Source organism: Piliocolobus tephrosceles, chromosome 16 (assembly GCF_002776525.5).
Source record: "Piliocolobus tephrosceles isolate RC106 chromosome 16, ASM277652v3, whole genome shotgun sequence".
Lineage (NCBI taxonomy): Eukaryota > Metazoa > Chordata > Mammalia > Primates > Cercopithecidae > Piliocolobus > Piliocolobus tephrosceles.
In genome coordinates this window covers 56,175,713-56,189,180 of record NC_045449.1, presented here as the reverse complement: position 1 = coordinate 56,189,180, position 13,468 = coordinate 56,175,713, and the positions used below count along the sequence as shown (strand labels likewise).

The window sequence follows — 13,468 nt, the reverse complement described above, 5'->3', positions numbered from 1 at the left end:
CTTTCTTTCTTTCTTTCTTTCTTTCTTTCTTTCTTTCTTTCTTTCTTTCTTTCTTTCTTTCTTTCTTTTCTTTTCTTTTTTGAGACGGTATCTCACTGTATTGTCCAGTATCTTGGCTCATTGCAACCTCTGCCTCCCGAGTTTAAGTGATTCTCATGCCTCAGCCTCCTGAGTAGGGGACTACAGGCAACTGTCACCATGCCCAGTTTATTTTTTTGTATTTTTAGTAGAGACAGGGTTTTACCATGTTGGCCAGGCTGGTCTCAAATTTCTGACCTCAGCTGATCTGCTCACCTCGGCCTCCCAAAGTGTTGGGATTATGGGTGTGAGCCAACACACCTGGCCAAGAACTGGGTTTCTTATGCCAGAATTTCATTTCTTAGGGGGTGTAATGGTTAATACTGAGTGTCAACTTGATTGGATTGAAGGATGCAAAGTATTGATCCTGGGTGTGTCTGTGAGGGTATTGACAAAGCAGATTAACATTTGAGTCAGTGGGCTGGGAAAGGCAGACCCACCCTTAATCTGGGTGGGCACAAGTGAATCAGCTGCCAGCATGGCTAGAATATAAAACAGGCAGAAAAACGTGAAAAGACAAGACTGGCCTACCCTCCCAGCCTACATCTTTCTCCCATGCTGGATGCTTCCTGCCCTTGTACATTGGACTTCAAGTTCTTCAGTTTGGGGACTTGGACTGGCTCTCCTTGCTCCTCAGCTTGCAGATGGCCTATTGTAGGTCCTTGTGATGGTGTGAGTTAATACTCCTTAATAAATTCCTCTCTCTCTCTCTCTCTCTCTGTCTCTCTCTCTCCCCCAGTAGTTCTGTCCCTCTAGAGAACCCTGACTAACACAGGGGGTTTCTCACAGTTCTTGTCCAGGAGGCTACGATACCACAGCTCCATGCCATGATGGTATGCTAAATACTCACCACAGATTGGCAGAGTTTTTAACAGCATCGAGTGTTCTTTTTCTGTTAGCTCGATCCCCATGTTTCTCAGCACATTTTTAAGGTTATCAGCTTCAACCTTTTCTCCTTTGAGTAGATGGGAATTGTTTCAGAAGACAATATTAAGAGATTTAATTATTCCAAGTTATAAAAAATATAATCCAGTATAGCACTATTTCTAACTGCACAATGACGTATAAATACATGAGTTGACTTCACTTACATAGAGTTATTTTGAGGTTCAGTACCTGAAAGCATTCTTTAATCCAAATAAACAGATGACACTTCTGTTCTGGGTATGAGCTGGGATAGCATGGAGTAACAGGGGGGTGGCATAACTGCTCAGTGACTTATGATGCGCTATTGTTTGAATGTTTGTGTCCCTTCCAAAATTCATGTTGAAACTTATTAACAGGTAAGGCCTTTAGGGGCGGTTAGGTTATAGGGGTTCCTCGCTTGTGAGTTGGACTAAGGCCCATATAACAGAGGTCTCATACAACAATCAGCCCCCTTTTCTTTTGCCTGTCTGCCCTTCCCCATGTGAGGGCACAATGTTTAAGGCACCATCTTGAAGCATAGAGCAACCCTTACCAGACATCAAATGTGCCTTGATCTTGGACTTTTCAGCCCCTAGAACTTTGAGAAAGAAATTTCTATTGTTTTTGAATCATCCAGTTTGTGATATTTTATTATAGCTGCAAAAATGGACTAAGACAGATGGTATATAGAATCTATGTAATTCTACCTGCAAGTAATACTTCTGTTTCTGCTTCATGGCCTGAATTATGGGACTAATTGTTCAGAGGGATCACATTTCCTTCTGTGAAAACTTCACACTGAGATTCACTGTGTTCATCAATATTTTGGTTCTTAAAACACTAGTGAAATGAACACATTATTGGCCTACACATTAGACAAGTTAATACCTCTTTTCGAGAGTACCCACACTTTTCCTAAATCTTTAATATTCCAAAATGTTGTCAACAAGACAAAATTATCAATAAATGGTGAAAGAGCAGAATGAATTTATCAATGATTTCTGGAGGGGTAAAATACTGCTTTAAAAGGTAGTTATCTACAAAGCATTAAGATCTCAATTTTATTATGTCTTATATAAGTTCCCACTCACCTGTATAAGCTTTTGCTGCATCCATCAAGACATCCAGGTCAACATTTTCATTTTCTGTAAGAAAACTCAGAATTTAGATTCAGAGTTGAAGCTACTGAGACTTAAAAAATTATATAAAATTCTTAAATTGAAATTTAGTGAACAGAACTACAGTAATTTTTAATGCATTATTCTAGAATTTTAATTAGTTTTTCAATCCAAAGGAGCACATAGTAGAAGAAAAAAGATTCAAGTTTTAAGTATATATTCATTCAACTTAATTGAATGCTTGCTTTTATTTTACAAACTGTTAGCTGTTAAAAATATTCAGAGCATTATGGTGAGTGAAGTTTTGTTTGTTTGAAGTTAGCGCCATCCTACAGGTCAGTCCTCCCCCTTTCAGATCTAGTTCTCTTGCATTAAGTGCAAGGCTGAGATGTGTTACAGCAAGTGTTCTCGATGTGTGGGCCATGGACCTCTATATTCACCCAATACCCTTTGCCATTTTCACTGTGTTGGACATTTGTACTGATGGTGCAAAAGCAATGTTGGACAAAACTGCTGCATATTTGCATGAATGAAGGCAGTGACAACTAAGTGTACTAGCAGTCACTGCGTCCTTCAACTGTACATACTTGTAGTAAGATGTCCTTGGCAAAGCAGCAAAAGTTATTAATTTTTATTAGATATTAACCCTTCAGTGCATGAAACACTTTGGCTGCAATCTGAACTATGATGATTTCTTGAGGAAAAGAATTTGTATGATTGTTTGAGTTGCAAGAAAACTAGTTGCTTTGTCATGGGATACCATTTTCACTGGAGAAAATGACTAATGGATAAACTGCAGTTTTTCAGAGTTGGATATCTGCCAGACACCTTCTTGAAAATGAACAAAGTAATTCTGTCATTTTAAGAAAAAAACCTAACAACAGATGTTTTAATGGTTGAGTTCAAGCTTTTGAAGAGCAATTTGAATTTTGGAAACCTTATTATCTGTACTATGACTTGATAGTTTCCCAATACTTAAATATTATTTTAATAAGAATGATGGTGATATTAATAAATGTAGTTTTTTAAACAAACCAGCATAACAACCAGCTAACAACACAATGACAGTATCAAATCCACACATATCAGTAATAATCTTGAATGTAAATGGGGTAAATGACCCACTTAAAAGGCACAGAGTGGCAAGATGGATAAAAAAAAGCAAGATCCAATGGTATGCTGTATTCAAGAGACCCATCTCACATGTAATGACACCCATAGGCTCAAAATAAAGGGATGGAGAAAAATCTACCAAGCAAATGGAAATCAGGAAAAAGCAGGGGTTGCAATCCTAATTTCGGACAAAAGACTTTAAATCAACAAAGATTAAAAAAGACAAAGAATGACATTACATAATGATAAAGGGTTCAATTCAACAAGAAGACATAACTATTCTAAATATATATGTACCCAACACAGGACTGTTCAGATTCATAAAGCAAATTCTTAGAGACCTACGAAGAGACTTAGATTCCCATACAGTAACAGTGGGAGATTTCAACACTCCACTGACAGTATTTGATCACTGAGGCAGAAAATTACCAAAGATATTCAGGACCTGAACTCAACATTGGATCAAATTGATCTGACAGACCTCTACAGAACTCTCTACCCCAAAACAACAGAATATACATTCTTCTCATTGCCACATGGCACATACTCTAAAATTGACCACATAATTGGACATAAAACAATTTTCAGGAAATAAAAAAGAACCAAAATATCAAACACACTTTGAGACCACAGTGCAATAAAAAGGAGGTCAAAAATAAGAAGATCATTCAAACCATGCAATTGCACGGAAATTAAACAATGCTCCTGAATGACTTTTACATAAATAATGAAATTAAGGCAGAAATCAATAAGTTCTTTGAAACTAATGAGAACAAAGATACAACATACCAGAATCTCTAGAATACAGCTAAGGCAGTGTTAAGAGGGAAATTCATAGCACTAAACACCCACATCAAAAAGTTAGGATGATCGTAAATTAACAACCTAACATCACAACTGAAAGAATTAGAGAAGCAAGAGTAGTAAATCAACCCCAAACCTAGCAGAAGACAAGAAATAACCAAAATCAGAGCTGTACTGAAGGAAATTGAGACTCTGAAAACCATTCAAAAGATCAACGAAGCCAGGAGTTGGTTTTTTGAAAAAATTAAAAAGGCCACTAGCTAGACTAATAAAGAAGAGAAAGAGGATCCAAATAAACACAATAAGAAATGGGAAAGGGGGTGTTACCACTGACCCCACAGAAATAAAAATAAGCATTGGAAACTACAAACATGTCTGTGCAAATAAACTAGAAAACCTATTAAGAGATGGATAAATTCCTGGACACATATATCTCCCAAAACTGAACCAGGAAGAAACTGATTCCCTGAACAGACAAATCTTGAGCTCTGAAACTGAATCAGTAAATAGCCTACCAACCAAAAAAGCTCAGGACCAGACGAATTCACAGCTGAATTCTATCAGATGTACAAAGAAGAGCTGGTATAATTCCTACTGAAACTATTCCAAAAAATTAAGGCTGCATCTAGTCATCCATCTTGGAAGAGGAATTGATTCTGACTTTTTGATTATTTTAGGTTAATGGTCCTCAGTCCCCATTAGCCCATCTCCTACTTCTGAGTGTCCTGGCATCCTGCCTATGGCATCTTCCAATTCCTGAAGGTCGCAGAAGACAGGGGCTGTGGCAGAGTCACCTGGGCCTCCCTGAGTGGAGGGCATGGAGCAGTGAAGACTGGAGCTAAGCACAGTTTGTGGGTGCAAGGAGACAAAGGCCCTGCCAGATCCCTGAAACCATGTTGTTATTTTAAAATGAATTATTATATAATTATTATTAAATGTGTTTTTGTTTCTAATATAATAAATATTAATACGTACCCACACGAACAGCATGAAGTCTTAAAAAATTATTGATTGATTGATTGAGTTTTAACAATGGTGTCTCTCTATGTTGCCCAGGCTGGTCTGAAACTCCCAGGCTCAATAAATCCTCCCACCTCGGCCTCCCAAAGTGGGAGGATTACAGACATGAGTCACTGTGCCCAGCCACATAAAGAATTTTTGAGACCAAAAAGTTTGAGAACCCCTAGGTTAGAGAGTACATGCAATAACAGACAATACTTAGTTTGCTTGTTGTTTCCTCATCCAACTTCAGTGCATATTTATCATTTAGCCTAGAAGATCCTGATATCCTGTGTTTCCTAGTTCTCTTGTATTTTCCCAAGACTATAAGCTCCTCTGGGGGCAGACACCATATCTCTGCTGCCCTTGTACCCCTAATGATTCTTAGTTTCTAGTAAATACATTACCCAGATATAGTATAAACATTTGCCAAGTAAATACAGCAGTATCATTACAATGCTGACACATCACTGGCATTCAATAAATAGTTGTGGAATGAATCAATAAAAGAAAAAAATGTATTAAAAAATCAGGACCTTGATCCTTGAATAATGAAGTTCTGCCTTAGTAAAAGATAACCTTTCTAGTCTATAGTGTTCCATGCTGTTATAAACTTGAAGCCAGCCCTTCATGCCAATCAGGATTCTTGGTGGTCTGCATCCTTACTAATGTTAGCTATCAAGCTCAGTTGAAGAAAGAATAGACTCCTTCCCTCTTTCTCTTCAGAGTCTTTTCAACTCAGCCCCAATACTATCACAGTTATGCTGTTTTTTTTTTTTTTTTTTTTTGGATTGGTCTAAGCTGAGAAACTGTGAGTTCCTAAAGTGTGAGAGGGGGAAAAGTCTGCCTCTGAACACACGTCCCCCCTGGGGAACCTGAAAATCCAGATCACAGGAGAAAGATTTTTTTTTTTTTTTTTTTTTTTTTTTTTGAGATGGAGTCTCGCTCTGTCACCCAGGCTGGAGTGCAGTGGCCGGATCTCAGCTCACTGCAAGCTCCGCCTCCTGGGTTCACGCCATTCTCCTGCCTCAGCCTCCCGAGTAGCTGGGACTACAGGCGCCCGCCAACACGCCCGGCTAATTTTTTGTATTTTAGTAGAGACGGGGTTTCACCGTGTTAGCCAGGATGGTCTCGATCTCCTGACCTTGTGATCCGCCCGTCTCGGCCTCCCAAAGTGCTGGGACTACAGGCTTGAGCCACCGCGCCCGGCCCACAGGAGAAAGATTTAACCTTACCTAGAGCTGAAATGGATTTAGGGAGCCAAACAAAATATAAAAATAGAAGAAGCTGCAGGAAGAGCCCTGTAGGCACTTCTGGTCCCCAGCTTGAGCACAAGGAAGCCATTCCTGGCCTTATTTCATAGGCGTTCTTGGGGAAGGCAGCCAGTGGAACTGGGGAGGGGCCACAAGGTGAAGGAAGCTCCTAGTTGAACTTTGTAGTAATTTCAACTGAGCATGAATTTTCCTGAGCAGAATCCAGAGGGGAGCAAATGGGAAGTACAGACAGGAGTGCAGAAACCACAGCTGATGGTGTGGGTAGGTGGGGAAGGGTGAGGTCTGAGACCCCTGCTTGCTTTCTCAGTGGGGAGGCTTATAGCCTGGAGCAAGATCTCAGCCCTATTGCCACTGAGATCTAAAAGTGTGGAAAACATATTTGAGGGAATAATTGAGGAAAACTTCCCTGAACTTGCTAGAGATCCAGACATTCAAATACAAGAAGCTCAAAGAACACCTGGGAAATTTATTGCAAAAAGGTCATCACCTAGGCACACAGTTATCAGGTTATCCAAAGTTAGGATGAAGGAAAGAATCTTAAGAGCCATGAGGCAAAAGCACCAGGTGATCTATAAAGGAAAACCTATCAGATTAACAGCAGATTTCTTGGCAGAAACCTATGAGCTAGAAGGAATTGGGGGCCTACCTTTAGCCTCCTTAAAGTAAACAACTATTAGCTAAGAATTTTGTAACCAGTGAAACTAAGCTCCATAAATAACGTAAAGATGCAGTCTTTTTCAGACAAACAAATGCTTTGAGAATTCACCACTACCAAGCCAGCACTACAAGAACTGTTAAAAGGAGCTCTAAATCTTGAAACAAATCCTCAAAATACACCAAAATATACATCAAAATAGACCCTCCTTAAAGCATAAATCTCACAGGACCTATAAAACAATGACACAATAAAAACAAACAAACAAACAAACAAAACCACACATGGTATTCAGGCAACAAACAGCATGAACAGAATAGTACCTCACATCTCAATACTAATGTTGAATGTAAATGACCTAAATGCTCCACTTAAAAGATACAGAATGGCAGAATGGATAAGAATTCATCAACGAAGTATCTGCTGCCTTCAGGAAACTCACTTAACACATAAGGACTCACATAAACTTAAGGTAAGGGGTAGAAAAAGATATTCCATGCAAATGGACACCAAAACAGAGCAGGAGTAGCTATGCTTATATCAGACTAAACAAACTTTAAAGGAACAGCAGTTAAAAAAGACAAAGAAGGGCATTATATAGTGATAAAAGGACTTGTCCAGGAAAATATTACAATCCTAAATATATATGCACCTAACAGTGGAGTTCCCAAATTTATAAAACAATTACTAATAGACCTAAGAAATGAGACAGACAGCAACACAGTAATAATGGGGGACTTCAGTACTCCACTGACAGCACTAGACAGGTCATCAAGACAGAAAGTCAACAAAGAAACAATGGGTTTAAACTATATCCTAGAACAAATGGACTTAACAGATATTTACAGAACCTTCTACCCAACAACTGCAGAATGCATATTCTATTCATCAGCATATGGAACATTCTCCAAGTTGAACATATGATAGGCCATAAAACAAGTCTCAACAAATTTAAGAAAATTGAAATAATAGCCAAGTACTCTCTCACACCACAGTGGAATAAAATTGGAAATAAACTCTCAAAGGGGTTTGATGCAAATACATTGAAATTAAATAACTTGTTCCTGAATGATTATTGGGCTAACAAGGAAATCAAGATGGAAATTAAAAAATTATTTGAGGCCGGGCGTGGTGGCTCAAGCCTGTAATCCCAGCACTTTGGGAGGCCGAGACGGGCGGATCACGAGGTCAGGAGATCGAGACCATCCTGGCTAACACAGTGAAACCCCGTCTCTACTAAAAATACAAAAACTAGCTGGACGAGGTGGCGGGCGCCTGTAGTCTCAGCTACTCGGGAGGCTGAGGCAGGAGAATGGCGTAAACCTGGGAGGTGGAGCTTGCAGCGAGCTGAGATCCGGCCACTGCACTCCAGTCCGGGCGACAGAGCAAGACTCCGCCTCAAAAAAAAAAAAAATTATTTGAATTAAATGATAATAGTGATGGGATACAGAAAAGGCAGTGCTAACAGGAAAGTTCATAGCCTTAAATGCCTACATCAAAAAGTCTGAAGGAGCACAAATAGACAATCTAAGGACACACTTCAAGGAACTAGAGAAACAAGAACAAACCAAACCCAAACCCAGCAGAAGAAAAGAAATAACCAAGATCAGAGCAGAACTAAATGAAATCAAACAAAAAAATACAAAATAATTATGAAACAACAAGCTGGTTCTTTGAAAAGATAAAATCGATAGACCATTAGCAAGATTAACCAAGAAAAGAAGAGAGAATAAGCTCAATTAGAAGCAAAATAGGAGATATTACAACTGATACTACAGAAATACAAAAGATCATTTAAGGCTATTATGAACACCTTTATATGAATAAACTAGAAAACCTAGAGGATATGGATAAATTTCTGGAAATACACAACTCTCTTAGATTAAGCCAGAAAGAAACAGAAACTCTAAACAGACCAATAACAAGCAGCAAGATTGAAATGATAATAAAAAATTGCCAACAAAATCAGAGTGCAGGACCAGATGGATTCACAGTTGAATTCTATCAGAAATTCAAAGTAGAATTAGTACGAATCCTATTGACACCATTCCAAAATATAGAGAAAGAGGGATTCCTCCCTAAATCATTCTATGAAGCCAGTATCACCCTAATACAAAAACCAGGAAAAGACATAACCAAAAAAGAAAACTACAGACCAGTATCCTTGATGAACATAGATGCAAAAATCTTTAATAAAATACTATACTAGCTAACTGAATCCAACAACATATCAAAAAGATTATCCACCATGATCAGGTAAATTTCATATCAGGGATGCAGTGATGGTTTAAAATATGCAAGTCAGTAAATGTGGTACACCACATAAACAGAATTAAAAACAAAAATCACATCCTCATTTCAATAGATGCAGAAAAAGCATTTGACAAAATCCAGCATCCCTTTATGGTTAAAACTCTTAGCAAAATTGGCATACAAGGGACATACCTCAATGCAATAAAAGCCATCTATGACAAACCCACAGCAAACATAATACTAAATGGGGAAAAGTTGAAAGCATTCCCTCTGATAACTGAAACAAGATAAGGATGCCCACTTGCACCACTTCTCTTCAACATAGTACTGGAAGTCCTAGCCAGAGAATCAGACAAGAGAAAGAAATAAAGGGCACCCAAATCGATAAGGAGGAAGTTAAACTATTGCTGTTTGCTGATGACATGATTGTCCACCTAGAAAACCCTGACGACTCCTCCAGAAAGCTCCTAGAACTGATAAAATAATTCAGCAGTTTCTGGATACAAAATTAATGCACATAAATCAGTAACTCTCCTACACACCAACAGCAACCAAGATGAGAATCAAATCAAGAACTCAACCTCTTTTATAATAGCTGGAAAAAAAAAAAAAAAAAAAAACCACTTAGGAATATACCTAACCAAGGAGGTGAAAGAACTCTACAAGGAAAACTACAAAACACTGCTGAAAGAAATCATAGACAACACAAACAAACAGAAACACATCCCATGCTCATGGATGGGTACATTCAATATTGTGAAAATGACCACATTGACAAAAGCAATCTACAAATTCAATGCAATTCCCATCAAAATACCACCATCATTCTTCACAGAACTAGAAAAAACAATTCTAAAATTCATATGGAACCAAAAATGAGCCCACATAGCCAAAACAAGACTAAGCAAAAATAACAAATCTGGAGGAATCACATTACCTGATTTCAAACTATACTATAAGGCCATAGTCACCAAAACAGCATGGTACTGGTATAAAAATAGGCATGGAACAGGATGGAGAACTCAGAAAAAAGCCAAATACTTACAGCCAACAGATCTTCAATAAAGCAAACAAAAACATAAAGAGGTCAGGTATGGTGGCTCATGCCTGTAATCCCAGCACTTTGGGAGGCCAAGGCAGGCAGATCACTTGAGGCCAGGACCCTGGTCAACACAGTGAAACCCCATATCTACAAACAAAACAAAACAAATGAAAAAAAAAAAAAAAAAACTCAAAGTGGGGAAAGGACATCCTATTCAACAAATGGTGCTGTAAAAATTGGCAAGCTACACGTGGGAAAATGAAACTGGACCCTTATCTCTCACCTTATTCAAAAATCAACCCAAGATGGATCAAAGACTTAAATCTAAGACTTGAATCCATAAAAATTCTAGAAGATGACATCAGAAAAACTCTTCTAGACATTGGCTTAGGGAAAGATGTTATGGCCAAAAACCCAAAAACAAATGCAATGAAAAGAAAGATAAATAGATGTGACTTAATTAAAAAGCTTCTGCACAGCAAGAGAAATAATCAACAGAGTAAAGAGACAATTCACAGAGTGGGAGAAAAATCTTTGGAAACTATGCATCCAACAAAGGACAAACATCCAGAATCTACAAGGAACTCAAATCAGCAAGAAAAAACAAATAATCCCAGCAACAAGTGTGCAAAGGACATGTATAGACGATTTTCAAAAGAAGATATACAAACAGCCAACAAATGTATGAAAAATGCTCAACGTCACTAATGATCACGGAAATGCAAATCAAAACCCCAAGGTGATACCACCTTACTCCTGCAAGAATGGCCATATTTACATATATGTATATACAACTTTAAGTTCTGGGGTACATGTGGACAATGTGCAGGTTTGTTACATATGTATACATGTGCCATGTTAGTGTGTTTTACCCATTAACTCGTCATTTACATTAGGTGTATCTCCTAATGCTATTCCTCCCCCATCCCCCCACTGCACAACAGGCCCCAGTGTATGATGTTCCCCTTCCTGTGTCCAAGTGTTCTCATTGCTCAATTCCCACCTATGAGTGAGGACATGTGGTGTTTGGTTTTTTGTCCTTGTGATAGTTTGCTGAGAATGATGGTTTCCAGCTGCATCCATGTCCCTACAAAGGACATGAACTCATCCTTTTTTAGTATTCCATGGTTTATATGTGCCACATTTTCTTAATCCAGTCTATCATTGATAGACATTTGGGTTGGTTCCAAGTCTTGGCTATTGTGAATAGTGCCACAATAAATATACGTGTGCATGTGTCTTTATAGCAGCATGATATACAATCCTTTGGGTATATACACAGTAATGGGATGGCTGGGTCAAATGGTATTTCTAGTTCTAGATCCTTGAGGAATCGCCACACACTGTCTTCCACAGTGGTCGAACTAGTTTACAATCCCACTAACAGTGTGAAAGTGTTCCTATTTCTCCACATCCTCTCCAGCACCTGTTGTTTCCTGAATTTTTAATGATCGCCATTCTAACTGGCGTGAGATGGTATCTCATTGTGGTTTTCATTTGCATTTCTCTGATGACCAGTGATGATGAGCATTTTTTCATGTGTCTGTTGGCTGCATAAATGTCTTCTTTTGAGAAGGGTCTGTTCATATCTTTCGTCCACTTTTTGATGGGGTTGTTTGATTTTTTTCTTGTAAATTTGTTTAAGTTCTTTGTAGATTCTGGATATTAGCCCTTTGTCAGATGGGTAGATTGCAAAAATTTTCTCCCATTCTGTAGGTTGCCTGTTCACTCTGATGGTAGTTTCTTTTACTGTGCAGAAGCTCTTTAGTTTAATTAGATTCCGTTTCTCAATTTTGGCTTTTGTTGCCATTGCTTTTGGTGTTCTAGATATGAAGTCCTTGCCCATGCCTATGTCCTGAATGGTACTGCCTAGGTTTTCTTCTAGGATTTTTATGGTTTTAGGTCTAACATTTAAGTCTTTAATCCATCTTGAATTAATTTTTGTATAAGGTGTAAGGAAGGGATCCAGTTTCAGCTTTCTACATATGGCTAGCCAGTTTTTTTTCCCAGTATCATTTATTAAATAGGGAATCCTTTCCCCATTTCTTGTTTTTGTCAGGTTTGTCAAAGATCAGATGGTTGTAGATGTGTGGTATTATTTCTGAGGGCTCTGTTCTGTTCCATTAGTCTATATCTCTGTTTTGGTACCAGTACCAGAATGGCCATAATTAAAAACTCAAAAAATAAAAGATGTTGGTGTGGATGTGGTGAAAAGGGAACACTTTTATACTGTTGGTGGGAATGTAATCTAGTATAACCACTATGGAAAACAGTATGGAGATTCCTTAAAGAACTGAAAGTAGATCTACCATTTGACCTAGCAATCCCACTACTGGGTATCTACCAGAGGAAAAGAAGTTATTATATGAAAAAGACACATGAACATGCATGTTTATAGCAGCACAATTTGCAATTGCAAAAATATGGAACCACATTAAATGACAATCAAGCAATGAATGGATAAAGACAATGTGGTATATATATATCATGGAATACTACTCTGCCATAAAAAGGATGAAATAATGGCATTTGCAGCAACTTGGATAGAGTTGGAGACCATTATTCTAAGTGAAATAACTCAGGAATGGAAAAATGAACATTGTATGTTCTCATTTATAAGTGGGAGCTAAGCTATAAGGATGTAAAGGCATAAGAATGATATAATGGACTCTGGGGACTCGAGGGGAAGGTTAGAAGTGGAGTGAGGGATAAGGCTACACATTGGGTGCAGTGTACATTGCTCGGGTAATGGGTGCACTAAAATCTCAGAAATTGCCACTAAATAACTTATCCATGTAACCAAATACCACCCGTTCCCCCAAAACTATTGAAATAATAAAAATGTATATATAAAAATAATTCAAAAAAGGAGATTGGTCTATATCCTGATGGATGCATCTTTTCATCATCTCTTCATATCCTTTTTATTTTCTCTTACCCTCCCCTCATCGCTTTCTGTTATCTCTTTCCTCCTTATCCTACTCTTTTATTCCATTCGTTATCTCTCAAATATTCCTTTATTCTATCTTTACATTCTTTTAGTATTCTTGTCCTCATAGAGACACTCTGAGACACTATTTTAACCCTGGTGATGATTCTCATGGTTTGATGTACCTTGTTTAAAGACGAATAACACTAATAATTAGGGAATGCATTTTCAATTGTCTGATACTGAGTATCCTATAAATACCTCAATTCAACTATATTTCAAAGATTTTTCTTCATT

General features: G+C 38.0%; 1 protein-coding gene across 1 annotated transcript in view; it reads right to left on the bottom strand.

Moving 5' to 3' along the window:
* Positions 1-13,468, bottom strand: part of EFCAB3 (EF-hand calcium binding domain 3) — a 152,902-nt gene that overhangs the window by 74,079 nt on the left and 65,355 nt on the right. Inside the window, exons 27-28 of the mRNA XM_023192335.1 lie at positions 2,076-2,129; positions 929-1,033 (exon numbers count right to left, since the gene is read on the bottom strand). Coding sequence (XP_023048103.1) covers positions 929-1,033; positions 2,076-2,129 — 159 coding nt within the window. The remainder of the gene's footprint in view (positions 1-928; positions 1,034-2,075; positions 2,130-13,468) is intronic.